At 39.3% G+C, this 16,575-nt stretch overlaps 2 protein-coding genes across 2 annotated transcripts; both read left to right on the top strand.

Annotated features, from left to right (window-relative positions):
- The first annotated feature begins 432 nt into the window (after positions 1 to 432).
- On the top strand, positions 433 to 10,990 carry lix1l (limb and CNS expressed 1 like). The gene is made up of 6 exons (XM_032580654.1): positions 433 to 1,047; positions 4,112 to 4,275; positions 4,467 to 4,607; positions 6,336 to 6,431; positions 7,303 to 7,380; positions 8,302 to 10,990. The coding sequence occupies exons 1-6, from the start codon at positions 705 to 707 to the stop codon at positions 8,551 to 8,553; spliced, it is 1,074 nt and encodes a 357-aa protein (XP_032436545.1). The 5' UTR covers positions 433 to 704; the 3' UTR covers positions 8,554 to 10,990.
- Positions 10,991 to 11,821: 831 nt separating this feature from the next.
- On the top strand, positions 11,822 to 15,004 carry sf3b4 (splicing factor 3b, subunit 4). The gene is made up of 6 exons (XM_032581821.1): positions 11,822 to 11,900; positions 12,707 to 12,835; positions 13,107 to 13,649; positions 13,749 to 13,916; positions 14,006 to 14,155; positions 14,672 to 15,004. The coding sequence occupies exons 1-6, from the start codon at positions 11,867 to 11,869 to the stop codon at positions 14,821 to 14,823; spliced, it is 1,176 nt and encodes a 391-aa protein (XP_032437712.1). The 5' UTR covers positions 11,822 to 11,866; the 3' UTR covers positions 14,824 to 15,004.
- Positions 15,005 to 16,575: the final 1,571 nt, after the last annotated feature.

Here is a 16,575-nt window from a genome sequence, read left to right as displayed (position 1 = left end):
ACTGAAAAGATTTACAATATAATTAAATTTTAAGAATTTATTTATATATTAACAGTTTTGTTACCAGGTTTTATCAATATATTCTGGCACAATCACCCCTTTAAGAACATTGATTATCTTAATTTGACCCAAAATGAAAATGAGTTTGACACCCCTGCTTATGACTAGAATTTTTCATCGATATTAAGGAATTATTGACACAAAACAACCTCCTTTGTTGCGCTGAAAAATTACTTGTAAATTGGTTTTGTCTTATTTCAAGCATACTAAGATATCTGCATTAGAAACTAGACCAAAAATACTCAGTAAGATTTTATGTTTTTGCAGGGAACTTTCATTTTGATACTCGTTCTTAAAAAAAAAAAACTTTTGGGGAATGAAGAAAAAAAAAAAGTCTGGTTTCTTACATGGAACAAAACAGAACAAAGTCACAGTCAACTAAATGTGGAATGCAAAAAGTCGGAGGGGTCCGTGAACGCATTTTTGAGTGACACTCCAGCAGCCTAATCCAGAGAGTGAGGATGCAGAGCGGCGCTCTAGGTCGATCCAGCGACCTTTAACTTCTAATTTCAGGGCTGACTGGAGAAACCCCGCCGAACTTTGTCCCTGAACGCTTCAGATCCCGCATTTTCAGTGCCAGCTGTGGGTTTCATCGGCACCGTCTTCCTCCTGTACCGGACTTTAGTAGACGTTACGTGGGGACAATGGAATCCAACATTATCCCGGACAGTATCCGCCCTCAGAGGCTGCAGCCGGGGATTGGCTTCGGATCGGGACCGACGGGGACCCTCCGCTCCTCCTCTCTCCGACCCGGAGTCACGGTCCCTGTCGCGCCGCTACTTCCCTCCCCGGCCTCGCTGTCCGCTTCGTCCGGGCCTCCTCCTCCTCCGCCGCCCCTGCAGCTCCACAGCCTGTACGGAGGAGTGGGAGCGGGGCTGGGGCCGGGGGCCGGCGGCCACTGCAACCCGGGGAACCCGGCGGTGCTGAAGGAGGCGGTGGAGGCGGTGGTCCGCAGCTTCGCCAAACACACGCAGGGCTACGGCAGAGGTAATGTTGTGTAGGAGAAAAAGCCTGTGCACATCCGTGTTAATGACTGTTAGTTTTAAATCTGGAGAGTTTGGAGAACGAGGATACCACAAACAAAAACCAGACATTCCTGTTATAAACCCAACATGTTTTATGATAATCTCCCTCTAGTTAACTCCCAGAGCTGACCTGCAGTAAACGGTAATCCATTTGTTATAACATTCCCCAGGTAGAAAAATCAACAATTTCCACAAGTTTGCCTCAATCTGGCAGCAGCCCACCATAACTGGGGCCAGCACAGACCCAGTTGTGGTTTTAGTGGATTGTGGTTGGTGCAGATTTGGGCCAATTTGGGCTGAGAAGTGGAAAATAAAAATCAGACCACAAGCAGATCGATTGTAATGTGGATGAGATGCAGATGATGTTCTGCAAACAAGTCCAAAACCAGAGCTCCAACTTATTCCCTTTGGCTGGCTGAGTATGGAGGAGTATTAGGCAACAACTTGACATGAAGTTAGGAGGGATGGATGTTTTGTTTCCAAGGAGACTAACTCTTTGGTGCTCTTTTGAAATGGTGTAGATTAGTAGTTTTGGAGGGTTTCTGGTGGTCGTTAGGAGAACCAGACGTGCTTTCTTGTTTAAGTCGTATAAGTTTGGCCTATGACGAAGCACTCAGACATAAAGGCTCCTGAGCCCAAACAGTTTGCAGACAGAAAGTAGGATTTCAGCACCAACAGCTGCTGCCTGGGAAAAATCTAGAAAAACAACAATCGAGCACAGAAAAATGTTTGTTGCTTAAAGAAATGATTTCCACAGCAGATACTGCTAATTTAATGCACCGTAAATAATTAGTGTCCAACTGTTGTTTCAGCACACTCCGCACAAAAAAAGTAAGGTTGATGGGTCTCCTTGGATATCTGCTTTGAAAATGTTCAAGGACTCTTTTGCAAGTCAAGGCACAGAACCTTCAGAAATTAAGAGCCTTCAGAAATCATGAATAACATTGATTAAGATCTCTTTTAAGCTTAAACTTGACTTAAATCTGAATCAGTGTTGGCATTTGCAGCCACTCTAAGTCTTTCTACTCTGCACTAATAGGATTTAATCCCAAAAGATTGCCCCTGTGTGCCGCCACTGACAGCCTCGTCCCCCTCCTTTTATTCCACTTAGGCTTCTTAACAACGTCAGCATAAGAATGAGACTGCTGTGACAGGATTGTCTGTAAGACAAGACACGTCCTTAAGTACAAAATCTTGATTTAAACACAAAAATGCTAATGACATTTAGTCTTATGGTATTTCTGTTATTCCAGAGTAGCTGTTGCTCTGCGGCTCTCTCCCGCTTCATTTCCTGTTTGTTTCCGCTTTTATTCCTAAGGAAAAGGTCAGACAAGAGGACTTCATCTTACCACCATCTGCTCCTCTTTGTTCGACCTTCACCTGCTGGAAACATTAATAAGATACAAATCACCGACTAGCTTTTGGTCACATCATGTTGACTGAATAAATAGGAACCTGTTTGATGAACAGAACAGCCAATTGGGGTTTGCTATGTAGCCTGGAAAAGTCAGAAAGTAATTAGATTTGTTCAGTCCTGGATAAGTGCAGTGAAAAAAAAAAGAAATTTTGTATTTCCATATTTTTGTTTACTTTATTTCCTTCTTTTAACGTTCCGTCCATCCATCCATCCATCCATCCATCCATCCATCCATCCATCCATCCATCCATCCATCCATCCATCCATCCATCCATCCATCCATCCATCCATCCATCCATCCATCCATCATAAAAAACAGGAACGATAATGTATCAAGCTAATAAACTGCATAAAAGTCCAAAAGAGTCATAAATTGAGATGAAGCACCTGCAGCCAGATCTGGAAGTGTTTAAGTTCCTTAAGAAGAGATTTAAACACCCATCCACTCATAAATAAGTATTTGCACAGTCTCCTTAAGTATCTTTCTAAGTTTTCTGTCATTCCTTCCTTCGTGCTCAGTGATCCCAGACTCGGTCCATGACGTTCAGATCCTCGTCTGTGGGGAGGGGGTCACACCATCTGTCGCAGGAATCCATCTCTTTCCTGAAGTTTCCTCCTTTGAAACCCGGCGTCATGTTTTGGACACGCCGCATTGGGATTTGGAGACTCCTCCCTGAAGGCGTTGTTGGATGGATGAGAGTCTATAAACATCTCAAAAAACGCACATAAACTTTATTTTACGGCCGTCTAACAACAAGATGAGAGCGTACGCTGGGTGTTTTACAGCCTGCTTCAGTGGGAGTATAAAAAATATTATTTGGATTGCAGCTTGGGAATTTACATTTCTGGAGCGGTGGTTTTGTTTTGTAGTTTGCTGACTGGGAAAGCTGAGAACTAAAACACACTGATGTTACAGGAGCAGTCTGAGCTGGGAGTCTAATTATCCAGCTCTCATATCTCTCTGCAGACATAAACCTTTATAACTACAGATCCTTAAAAAAGTATTTACATTCCTGATTTTTTCCTTTCTTTTTTTTAACATTTTGCCATGTTGTACCTGCATACTTTCTTTATTGAAAAAGCTTTGATTGAAACCATTTTGACTCAAGTTTTCATTCAGGATTGTTTTTTGTCGTTTTAGCTCCTTCCGTCATCACGTCAACTCTGGTTTGCGTCTCTGTTGCTGCTAAACAAAAACGTCCCACAGCATGATGGTCCCCCTACCCTACCATTGCTGACCTTCATTTTCACACTTCTGCTCTACTTTGTGTTGGTGTATCACCTTAAAATCTCTATAAAAATACTCTTGACGTTTGTGGTCGTGACATGAGAAAATGAGAAAACAAATACTTTTACAAGGCGCCATGTAACTGTCTCTAATTCAGATTTTACTGCACTCTTCTGTGGTTGTTCTTTCCTAACTTAAGACAGACATTTCATACGAGTTCATGAAAAGTCAGAATCTGAGCCGAACCAATTTTTCCCTTCAGCGGACAGGATGTGAAGTTTCCTTCATGAGGTCACCTCCATCTGTTTTGTGTGTGCATCTTAGTTGAAATAAGGACAGAGTGGCTTTAATGAAGCTTTTCTGTCCTCCCTGTCCCTTCAGTGAACGTGGTGGAAGCGCTGCAGGAGTTCTGGCAAATGAAGCTGACCAGAGGGGCCGACTTGAGGAACGGCGCTCTGGTCGTTTATGAAATGGTCCCGTCAAACAGCCCGCCGTACGTCTGCTACGTCAGCCTTCCAGGCGGCAGCTGCTTCGGGAGCTTCCAGGTGCAACATCATCGCTTTGTTTCCCTGGATAGTAAAAGATTTAAAGATATATATACATATATATTTGCTTAGGGACATCTGGGAATGAGCTGCATTTTGGATAAGCTCCTCTGTACTGCTTTGCTCTGCCTCGGTCTCTCTGGCTCTCATTATTACCCTGACTCCGCGTGTTTTCTTTCACCGTTTGACAGTTCTGTCCAACCAAGGCGGAGGCGAGGCGCAGCGCCGCCAAGATCGCCCTCATGAACTCGGTCTTTAACGAGCACCCCTCCCGTCGGATTACAGATGACTTTATTGAGAAGAGTGTGAATGAAGCGCTGGCCTCCTTCAACGTAAGTTCAGAACGGAGAGATCTGCTGCTAGCGCCGACAGTTCGGCTGCGGTGGTTTGTGAATGAGTGCCGCCCTGGGAGAGCCTCTCTTTCTGCACTGAGAGATGCAGAAGGAGGAAATAATCTGAAACCTGTGTGGAATAATTCACTCCAGGTTCGACTGGTCTACTGCAGCCACCATGCCTGTCTCAATTTAAGGTTTCCTCAATGGAGAAAAAACATGGAAAATATTCCCCTGGTGCGTTCACAAATAGAATAACAACGTTGTAACTGTGTTTTATAGCAGTGGTTCCCAGCCTTGGTGCTCAAGACACACTGGCCTGCATGTTTTTGATGCTTCCCTGCTTCCACACACCCCAATTCATTGCGTTTCAGCAAAACCCTGTTAATCAGCCATCAATTGAAATCATGTGTGCTGAAGCAGGGGGGATGCCTAAAACTTTCAAGGCGGTGTGCTTTGAGGACCAGGATTGAAAAACATTGTTTCAAAGAATTCAGAACTAGAGCTGATTGAGCGCAGTCTGGATTCCTTAAAAATTGTGAAATATGGAGTTAATTTCCTGCCATGATGTTGGAAATAAATAAAAGATGTTGCACAAACTGTCCCGTCCTCAAACACATGAAAGATATTTTCCAAGTTGTCCTCTAGTGCAAAATGATCTCTTTTTGCAAACGGAACAGTTCCACAATCTGCAGCAGGTTACCCATATCGTGTTTTGTTGAACAGGACGGGACATGAAAATAAAAAACAAACAAACAGCACAGATAAAGACAACGACAGTTTCACATTTACACATTTTTCTGGAAAATGCATCTTTGATAGGCCTCCCTAGCTAATTGGGACAGGGACACAATTATGATAAAACTGATAAATAAGCAGTGAAAGAAAACGTTTACATCACCTCCACAACAGAGAGATACTCCGAATATCACACATAGATAGAGAAGTAACATTTCTTAGACTTACATTTGACAGCAGATTATATGGACCAAGAACCGCAAAAAATGCCCCAACTAAATTAAACTAAAGATTTCAAAACCTGGATTTACAACAAATTAAATTCTGACATAAAAGAAAACAGTTTGATTTCAGGGATTGTATTATCTTTTTTAAAATCTAATTTTTAACGCCTTCCAAATTGGGAAATATTTTAATGTAAAACCAGGCAGCCAATATAGAATTATTGATCAGATGTTAAACCCTTTTGTTCCGTGTTGATACTCCATATTTGCCACTTTCCAGGAACAATAATCTCTTTTAAGAGAGGTAGAAACCAACCATTTATTATAATAATAATAATAATCTATATTTTTATAACACCCTTTATGTTTCTAATTAAAATCTCAAATGGCAGTATGACAGAAGCGTTATGTTATATAGTCCTTTCCAAAAATTGTGTACAACATAAAAGAAATTTGCTGCTGATTCCAACAATAATTTTCAAAAAGATCATTTCTGAATTTCAAATTTGGATATTCTTTCAGGCCTGCTGTTCTGCTGTTTTATAGTTTCTAATTTTTCTTGTAGCCATTTCCTAATTGAAGATCAACTCACATCTGTCTTACATAAATGACATGATCTCATGTCTTTCCCATTTTGAATAGTGACTTAGGGAAATTGCCCTAGGAGAATTTAAAAGAAAGATTCGCTCTTGAATGGTTTGTGTTTTTATCGTGGTTTGTTTGGATCATTATAGGCTAATTCTGCACCATTGCTGTGTGTTCACAGGGGAACCGAGAAGAGGCCGATAATCCCAACACCGGGATTGGGGCGTTCCGCTTCATGCTGGAGTCCAACAAAGGAAAATCCATGCTGGAGTTCCAGGTAGGAGAAACACATCAGCTAAACATGGATGGTGATAACATGGTAATGTTAGATGTCAATATAATTCAGGATTCCTTTTAAGGAAAGGACATAATGGGATCTCAGTTTTTTCAAGTCTGGATAATTATCCAAAAACCTATTTTGAGGATGGAAATTTTTTTTTTCCAAATTTTATTCCATATTCCATCCATAATGGTATATAATGGTATTTTTCTTTTCTGCTCCATCTTCTTTATTTGTTTGTTTCTTTATTTTTTTCTTCATTTATTTGTTTATTTCTGTCCGTCTGATTCCTTATGCTCTTCCTGAAAACAGTGCTTCCATTACTGGTCTCTCCTTTCTTTGTGTCTTTCTTTTTTTTCCTCCTTGTCATTCTTTCCATCCATTCCTTTCTTTCTTCCTTGTGGGCTTATTTTTATGTCAAACTTGAGTCCCTCCTTTTTTTTCCCTTCTTCCCTCCCACCCTTTGTCATTTCCTTGCTTCTTTCCTAAAGTAATTATTAGTGTCACCTCTCGTGTCCTTTTGTTTCTCCGTTCCTCCAGTCCGTCGTTTATTTATTGCTTCCTTACTCGTGTCCAGTCTTCGTTCCTTCCTTTTTGTCTTTTGTGTTCAATGAACTTTAGTATTTACTGTTTGAAAATGAACATGAAGGACTGTTATGTTGAGTCTGGGAAAAGTCTGGATACTTTTCCATAAAGTAAGCAGAAGCTCTACAATCACACTCACTTTATGCAGTTCAGTTTAGTAGAAGAAGTAAGTTTGAAGCTGGTAAATGTCTATCTTGTTGAAAACAGGAATCTGAATTCAGTGTGCAGTGCATTACATGCCTGGTGAGCAAGTTTTTCCCCTGTAACTCCTGGTTGTTTGCAGGAGCTGATGACTGTGTTCCAGCTGCTGCACTGGAACGGGAGCCTCAAAGCCATGAGAGAGCGACAGTGTTCCCGACAGGTACCCGTCTCACACATGGCATCAATTACACACAGCTTGGTTTTAGCTGTCATATAACTCGTTTTTGTTTTTTGTTTGTTTACACAAGACAAATTATACATAAAATCACGGTCCAAATGAAGGGACTGTTCCAGGCATGTTTACTTCTCCCAGCATTGACAGCAGCTGTGTTGTTGGAGACATGAAAATGAACTCGACAGCGAAGGTTTTTGAAAGTTTATATGGTTTGGAGTGAAAAAGTTCAGCATAAACAACTTTACAGATGCAGGGTTTTGTAAAGCAAACTTGAGTACATAAATTTACTTGTTTGCAACAAGAAACCTTACGGTATGAGCAGGGTGAGCATGAAGTAAAGGGCACTACAAAGCAATGTCCATTAACACTATTAACCGAACATTTTTAATGTTTAAAGAGTAACAGAATAGTTTCTAATTCACTCAGGGTCAAACGTTTGCATTCGGACTCAAACATATACAGAAATGTCCCAGATTAACCACACATTCTGAAGCCCTCGACAATATTCTGGCATAATTTTATCTGAATATTTAAGCACTCCTTTAATCAGAAATGGTGGAGCTCCTTTACACTGATTGGTTTTCTGTTACAAAGCCGACTTTTGCACTGAAGAGGATTATTTTTATTTATTTATTTGGAACATGATCGAAGTATGAAATCACACACATGATCAAGGAATGCAAAAGACACATATGTTTGTACCGCAATAATCTTAACATCCTCGAAAAGGAGTAGGAAGAAGTAAGAAACTTATGAACTCCTACCCCATAAACTCATAAAGTGTTTTCAGATGGACCCTCATCAAATAAAAGAATACAAAATAAACATAGATTATTATGCATTCCAAGAAAAGTTCAAACAGATCATCTAAAGCCTCAAAATTCCTTTTAATGCCCAAACTTACAGGAGGTGCTGGCTCACTACTCCCACCGGGCCTTGGACGACGACATGCGCACCCAGATGGCGGCGGACTGGGTGAACCGGGAGCAGAGCGTGGCGGGAACCATCGCTCAGGAGCTGGCCTCAACGGAGCGGGAGCTGGAGGACGCCAGGCTGGCAGGCAGAGAACTGCGGTTTTACAAAGAAAAGAAGGACATCCTGATGTTGGCTGTGGGTCAGCTCAGTGCCGCCAACGCCGCCACTCTGCCATCGCACTAAAACACAACCGCCTCGCCACGGCGAAGGACCCCTGGTAACAGTGTTGATCACTTTCTAAGATGTGTTTTGTAATGAGGATCAGGAAATCAAGCTTCAGCTCATGCTTTGTTTATGAAAGAAAACACTTGTTACTGAACTCGTTGTGCCTAGTAACCACAGGCTGCTTTTTTTTTTATTATTTGCCTGTAAAACTTGGCATTGCATCAGAGTATGAACAGGGCTTTTTTTCCCCTCTTTTGTTGTCTGTTGTGTTACATTTGTTTCTGGTTTTGGATTTGATGGGGGAAATATTACCGGGGGGGGAGGGGAGGAAGAAATTAGATGCAAAAAGTCACAAGTATCAGTGAGATTACCCTGAACCTTCTTTATGGACGTTTTTAGTGAAATAGTGAAAATTGATTCAATTTAGTTGAATTTTAAATTCCTTTTTGTGCTTTGGATTGTCTTTTGGGAAAGAAACTTTTATTAATCTTGTATTATTTCACAAGTTGGAGGTGTTAAAATGTTGTTTCAGAAAAAAAAAAGCAATTTTAAGTTAATCTCTCTTCTGCTACAAATGCAGTTAAATAATTCAAAACTCACTACAGTTACAACAGGCCGTGGTGTGACTTTATATATAATGCAGAGAGTAGCTATTATAAAAGTATTATTGATCATGTTTTATTATTATTATTATTATAGAAAGGAGCTTATTTTACTGTGTTTCACACTCTGGTGGCTGAGCAGTGAAAACTTCCACCAAGTTTGAACATTTTTACTCGTTTAGAGCACAAACCCTGGGATAGAGTTTGTAATTCATGCCCTGAATTCACTGTTTCCTATTGCAATCTGGAGCAGCCTCTCCCAGTGTGGAAGGAAGTTTGAGTGTTGCAACAGGAAGTTAACAGATTTAGCAGGCAATACGTGTCTAATAGTGGTTCCAGTGGTCCTGCTAAGGTTGAGTGATCATGTTAGCACCAATGTCATGTCTCAATCAAAGGTAGACGAAGACCAGCCCAATGGAGATCGAGAGTTCAGGGTAACTAAGTTTTGAGGGATAAAGGTTCAGGGTGGTATCATTCAGACAGGCCTTAATGATACAGATTTTTGCAACATTTCAACTGGCAATACCTACTCGGCTTTGTAGCATCCACTCAAGCGAAACCTTGTGATTGATCATGTAATGTCAGGGTCTTAAATTACACATAAACTCCAACATACATGATGCTCAGCTCCAGTCAGAGGGTGTGTTTTCATCCATACGTTATACTATGTGATCTGTATCACAAACAAAACCATAGAGAGGATCTCTTTGTCAAGGTAGTTTTCTCAATAACTATTACAATATTTCTGGAATTTGAGAACATTTACAATTACAATATGTGGCTACTTTTGACTTTGACTGTTCAGTTTTTAAAAAATCATACAGAGAATTAAGTGTTTGTTGTGTTTTGGTGTTTCTGTATGTGAACGGTTGTGGTTATTTTAGAGTTTTTTTTGTATGATTTGTGACCCTGACACTAGTCGAATGTATATTATAGCGTGCTATCAACTTTATTACTGGGAAATATGTGGAGCAACTTGTCCCGGTTCGTGTCGGCTGCCGTCCGCCTGAACTTTGTGGATTAATTCGACAAACCAACTTTGTTACACAATAATGGATGATTTTACAGCATGCACGACTTTGTAAATGCAGAGGTCAGTGGTATAAAATGAAAATGGATTGTTTTACCATGTTTTGATGAGGAAAACTTGGACCTGAATATATATTTTTGTTTCTGTGCGTTTGTTGAAAATACTCAATGCAGAATTTATTTTTTGAACCATTTGAAGCCAACAGATGATAAATGAAGTTGAACTCTTTATATGCTTTTTGTTTCTTAACTATATTTCTAAGCTAGAAGGATCAAGACATTTTAACCAAACTCTCCAAGACTGCATGTTAACAAGGAAAGTGTTTAATGGACAAATCGTGGCTCCAGTTTAAGAAAAATGTGACACAAAAGCAAACTAAAACAGCAGGGAGTCACATTCTCCGCTCCTGAAGGTAGAAACCCTAACGGCTGAAACATGTAGCCTTAATTTTTTTTGGAGATGACAGATTAAAAACATGAAGGAACAATTGGCTGTCATTAAAAGCAGGGGAGTTTTTATTTTGCTTGCCTTTCATTTGGGATTGTTGTTATTTTTTATAAAATTGGAAACCTTTATGTTGGGACCTGTAAAACACTGAAATGTTTTAGTTAAATTCATTACACCATGGAAGAATGTGGTAGATATTGGTTTACATACAAAGGCAAAACTGAAATTATAATTTAAATATAATTCCCTTATTTGAATTGAAAACTCCCTGTAGTCTTAGTTTGTTTTTTTTTGCCTGGCCACTGGTCCTGTTTGCATTTATAGAAACAATATTTCTTTGAATATTGAAATTTTTCTATTGGATTACAATTATTTTTTTTAAAGTTTTTAATAGGTAAAATCAAATGAACACATTTACCTCTACATGCCAAATTCCCTTTATATGTCAATTTCAGTTTTAATATAACTTTGTTTCTGTAAGTTTTCATATTTGCTTAAACAATATATGTTGTGTGGGTTTTCAGTGATTTATGAAAAAAAATGAAAGATTCATAATGAGTATAAGAACATTTTAATGGAGTTGTTTAAAAGAAATGAGATATTGATTTCCTTTCTTTTTAGTCACTTTGGTTTTTATAATAAAAACCCCCATCAAGTGTTGTCTTATATACAAGCCAGTCCAAAATATCTTCGTACAAAGTTTTCCTTTTTTTATGCTTAAGGATTTTTTGTTAATATTAAGTTGTTAAACATTTTATAAATGAATGAACCCTTTTTTAATCTCTTGGGTTTGATGCATGATGCTTTAGATTTTGTTTTTGTATGTTTCATATTCAATATACAGTATTGTTTTATAAATTGCTCTTTGAAGCCTAATTGTGTGTATTTTATATGAAGTTTTTGTATTCTGTCTTTATACATTTACTAGATTTATATCGATATGTAATAAATCAGTTAATAAAAATGTGGCTTGGTTTGTTTTGTACTATCATCCCCTTATATGCTGGAGTAAACAGAGTAAAATGGGGATAATTGTTGTATTTTTATTAGTATTTTGAAATAATAAACTTGTGTCTCAATCTCAAACCGGAAATACATTGTTACATGTGGATGGTCGTCACAATATGCTATATGGTTAATACAGATTTATTTATTTTATTTTAATATATTTTATTTTGAAAATTTCTAAGCACAGCAGCGGAAGAGGCGGGGCTTCCGTCTTCAACGCTACCCCGGCGTTGGTTCATTCAACATGGCAGCGGGACCAATTTCGGAAAGAAATCAAGGTAATTTCATCCTTTAAAGTATGTTTTTGGTGAATATCTCTCACTTGTTTTGACATGTGCTTATGACTAAATCGTAATATAATTTCTCGGCGGTTTTTGAGCATCGCTTAGTGGAAAACATTCGCTTGAACACATGGAAGTGTATGAAGTGTTGTTAGCTTAGCATTTTGCTAGTTAGCTTCTTTTAAAACGTAAGAAATGTAATTTACATATATATCAAACAGAAGCACAGTGGTACTGTAAGTTATAATGCGGGTTATGACGATGTCAAACTGCTGCTTTTTAGCATGCAAAGTTAGCTTGGAGAATTAGCACGTCATAGCATTTAGCGCCACTCATGAGCCTTAGTAAATAAACAGTATTGATCTTTTGTTCACTATTTTACCAGCTGGATAAAATATACTGCTTATAATGTAATTAGGAATGTTTTTCAGTAAGTTGCAAGTAAAAATGTTCATTTTGAATAGCAGGAGATAATTTCGTGATTAAGAAAACTAGTTCTTTCTTTTAACTAATGACTGTTGGTATTTCGATCTTTTGCAGAACGAATCATTTAGTATTTTTTTCAAACCCCTTTGGATTTGCACTACCAGGCATTTGTTTCCCGAGATATATATTTGGCCATGTTCTAAAGCTTAAAGCTGTTATCAAAACCAAACTAGCAAGAAAGGTTTATGTCAATGAAAGATGAGTCTTATTAAAAATGTAAGATGTACAACCTGATAAACACACCAAGATGTTAACTACAACACTGTTCTTCTGTAAAAAGTTTAAATTGCAACATTTCTTTTCTTGTCAATTTTCAGATGCGACTGTGTATGTTGGAGGCTTGGATGAGAAAGTGTCGGAGCCGTTACTGTGGGAGCTGTTCCTGCAGGCCGGTCCTGTGGTCAACACACACATGCCCAAAGACCGGGTCACTGGTCAACATCAAGGTCAGCGACAACTTGCAGGCTGTTTTTCTCAGTGGACAGTAAAACATACGAACAATTAACTCATTTGGATATTTATATCCTTTCTTTCTGTGAAGTAGAGAAATACGTTTTTACAAAGTATGTAGCGTAACTGAGAACGCAGCTGAAATCTGCCTACGATGTTGCTTGAACATGTATTGCTTGGAGCAGAGTTAGTTTTATTGGTCAGAAATGAGAACAATGTGTTTTTGTGATACTGTCACTAAGAAATGTAACTTGTTATTTTTCTCAGGTTATGGCTTTGTGGAGTTTCTTAGTGAGGAGGATGCTGATTATGCCATAAAAATCATGAATATGATAAAACTCTATGGCAAACCAATTAGGGTCAATAAGGCCTCAGCACACAACAAAAACCTGGACGTTGGTGCAAACATCTTCATCGGTAATTTGGACCCGGAGATTGATGAAAAACTTCTCTACGACACGTTCAGTGCGTTTGGTGTGATCCTCCAAACACCAAAGATCATGCGAGACCCCGACACAGGCAACTCTAAGGGTTACGCTTTCATCAATTTTGCCAGCTTTGACGCTTCGGACGCGGCTATCGAGGCCATGAACGGCCAGTACCTCTGCAACAGACCCATTACGGTGTCGTACGCATTTAAAAAGGATTCCAAAGGGGAACGCCACGGTTCGGCCGCAGAGCGACTGCTGGCTGCACAGAACCCGCTCTCCCAGGCCGACAGGCCGCACCAGCTGTTCGCAGATGCTCCGCCCCCGCCGTCTGCACCAACACCAGTCCTCACTGCGATGGGAACAGGAATTCCCATTCCAGGTACGACTTTTGTGTCGAGTTGAAGCATTTTTCAGTATTGCAGAACTTTTTTTTGTCCAACATCCAGTTTAACTTCTTTTATTTTGTTTTTTGGTACAGGTCTCCCGCCTCCTGGTGCGTTTCCTCCTGTTCCCCCTCCTGGAACGATGCCCCCAGCAATGCCGCCTTCTATGGGCATGCCTCCAACAGCAGGAGGTGTTCCGCCAGGGTCTGCCGGTGGACCTCCACCTGGACCACCACCGTTCCCTCCTGGCAACATGCCTCCAGGTAAAACTTGGGGCTTTCAAATGCAGCTGAAACTGTCATTCCCTGTCAGGGAAATCCAAAGAAAACTATTTTCTCCTTCTGTTCCACAGGTATGCCTCAGATGCCCATGCCACCTCCTGCTCCTCCTGGCATGGTGCCCCCACCTCCTGCTCCTCCAGGATCGGCTCAGAGGGCTCCGCTGCCCCCCAACATGCCGCCACCACCAATGGGCATGCCTCCCAGGGCACCATACCCCATGGGTGAGAGCTGCTCTTACATCTTAACCTACAGCGTACATCAGGAATGTTTTGGAACATCTTTTTTAATTTTTAATAAAGAAATGACCTAATCTAATGGCAAGCCAAGTTTACTTTTTCTTACATGAGGCAATCCAAACTGCTTTACAGGAAGTCAAAGAAAAAACAACAAACATCTTAAAGCTTTAAAAAGCGTCGTCTAATAAGAAACAAATGTTAACCTAATCTTCCATCTCAAGCTGCAGTCACCATTAGTCGCCTCCAGTGGCAAGCAGTTAATTAGTGAGACGCTTTAATCAAATTCGTCAGTAAACAATTAGATTTTGGTCCTGATTCAACAGAGCAAATAGTTTCTGCACATCTCAGGTTTTCAGCAGGTTTGTTCCAGAGTGGAGGACCATAAAAACTAAAATGCTAAAAGTCTAAATGTGCTTCAGATCAGAACCACAGCTTGTTCGTGGTTTAAATGCTGTAATTCCTAATGCTGCATATTGTGACCCCTCTTTTTGTTTCCCTCAGCTCCTCCTGTGCCTCCAGGTATGCGAGGGCCTCCTCCTCCCATGCCTCCGCCTGGCTACGGCGCGGCTCATCCTCGTCCGCCTCCTTTTGGTTTTCAGAGAGCTCCTCCGATGCCACCCAGGCCCCCAGGTGCCCCTCCTCGGGTGCCTTAAGCACACCGTGATCCACGGAAGACGGCATGAAACAGCTGCTGTTTAGCTTTTATTTTTTATTTTTTTAACATGTTCAGGGCTACTCCTGTAGCTTTAGTGTGTTCTTTATTTGTTTTTTCATATTTTTTTGATCATTGTACAGATGAATGCAACTTGACGAATAAATATTTACTAAAATTTCTTTTTTTGGGTGTTTTTGTATGGTTCTTGATCTATCAGAGAAAGAAAATCATTGCATTTTTTCTTTTATTAAAAGACTGATTACTCAGCACGAAGATTCATCAAGTTTGAAATTATTAAATATAAAATGTGGACAAATTATTTTTGTCAATTTTATTTTGCAATCATTTAGGGTTTAAATTAATTAATTGCACACCCCACTGTGTAATTATGATAATCTCTGATCTGTTTAGCAACTGAAGACTCTGGCCTTCTTTTGTTCCAGAAATCTGTTGGCAGTATTGTGGCGTTCTGAGAACAGAATCAATGAGCTTTGTTGTATTCACTCTTGTCCTGCTGTGACATTTTACCAGGTCATGGAGAGAAAGGAGAGGTGTTAGCAATAAAAGCAGTAATTTATGTTTTTATATCAGAAAGGGCATTGGGCCAGACATGAAGCAAAGAACAAATGATTTTAAGAGTGGAAGTGATTTAAAATTCAGTGCGGTAGGGCTTATAATGTCTGGAGTAGGCTTCTATTAAATACGTCATGTTTTCAAATGAAGTCAGCTTATTTCTAATGGTTCAGTATTGAGAGTTTAGCTTATTTGTATTCTTTTGGGTAAAACTCAATAATATAAATCCTTCACAAATAAAAATTGAATGTTAAATATCAGTTTGACGTTCTTTTGTCCAGCTCAAACGGCCAACAGCTGAACTCAAAGCAGTTCAGGAAAGTAGCTGGTCAATGGCCAAAGAAAAGAAACAAAACAAAAAAAACAGTGGAAACATTGGTTTGATTAGACAATGAAATGAGCCTTGTAAACAACAAAATACAATTGACTTTCTGGCCCAATTTGGACTAAACACAGGATCAAATAATCCAATCTAACTTCATTTATAAAGCACTTTAAAACAACCAGCACAAGACCAAAGTGCTTTAAAGTTCAAATAAGTTTCAAATTGTAACGCTATTTAATAATGATAATAAAAAGAACTGAATAAAGACATAATATCTTGGTATGTTTTTCATCTGGAAGATAGACATTGACTTCAACAATTTGTGAAGTTTAAAAGTATTTCATAAAGTCCCCTTCTCTGTACGATTTGAACATTTTGTTGCATCGACTGTAATGTTAAAGCTTTGAGAATCAATGTACAGTACTGTGAAAGAATCACCTCCAAGAAACACAGTGAAAAAGTCAATGAATAGATTTTAAAAATATGCCAGCATGAATTCTGTCTTAAATCCCATCAAAACCTATGAGAAAGATGAAAAGAGTTCAAAGGAGCTGAATGGCCAGCAGAGCCATAGAGAGCTTATTTGTACAGCAGAGGTCACACAGTCATTCTTACAGCATTGTGAAACTGAAGCTCTATAATAATAATAATAATAATAATAATAATAATAATAAAAGGTACAATTTTCTAGATTGTCCCTATTTTCAAGCTATAACTTGGCAATATAATGTTTGGATGGATCTCTTCAACATGGAGTAAATAAATGTGTTAAAAGTACATTTAAAAGTCTGAACAGTAAACATGTCCAGAGTTACTTTGCAAACTATACTTTTTGTATTTGTGCTGATTAAA

The sequence above is a fragment of the Xiphophorus hellerii genome, chromosome 13 (assembly GCF_003331165.1).
Source record: "Xiphophorus hellerii strain 12219 chromosome 13, Xiphophorus_hellerii-4.1, whole genome shotgun sequence".
Classification (NCBI taxonomy): domain Eukaryota; kingdom Metazoa; phylum Chordata; class Actinopteri; order Cyprinodontiformes; family Poeciliidae; genus Xiphophorus; species Xiphophorus hellerii.
The sequence above is the reverse complement of the archived record's forward strand: the minus strand, read 5'-3'. Positions and strand labels throughout refer to the sequence as shown.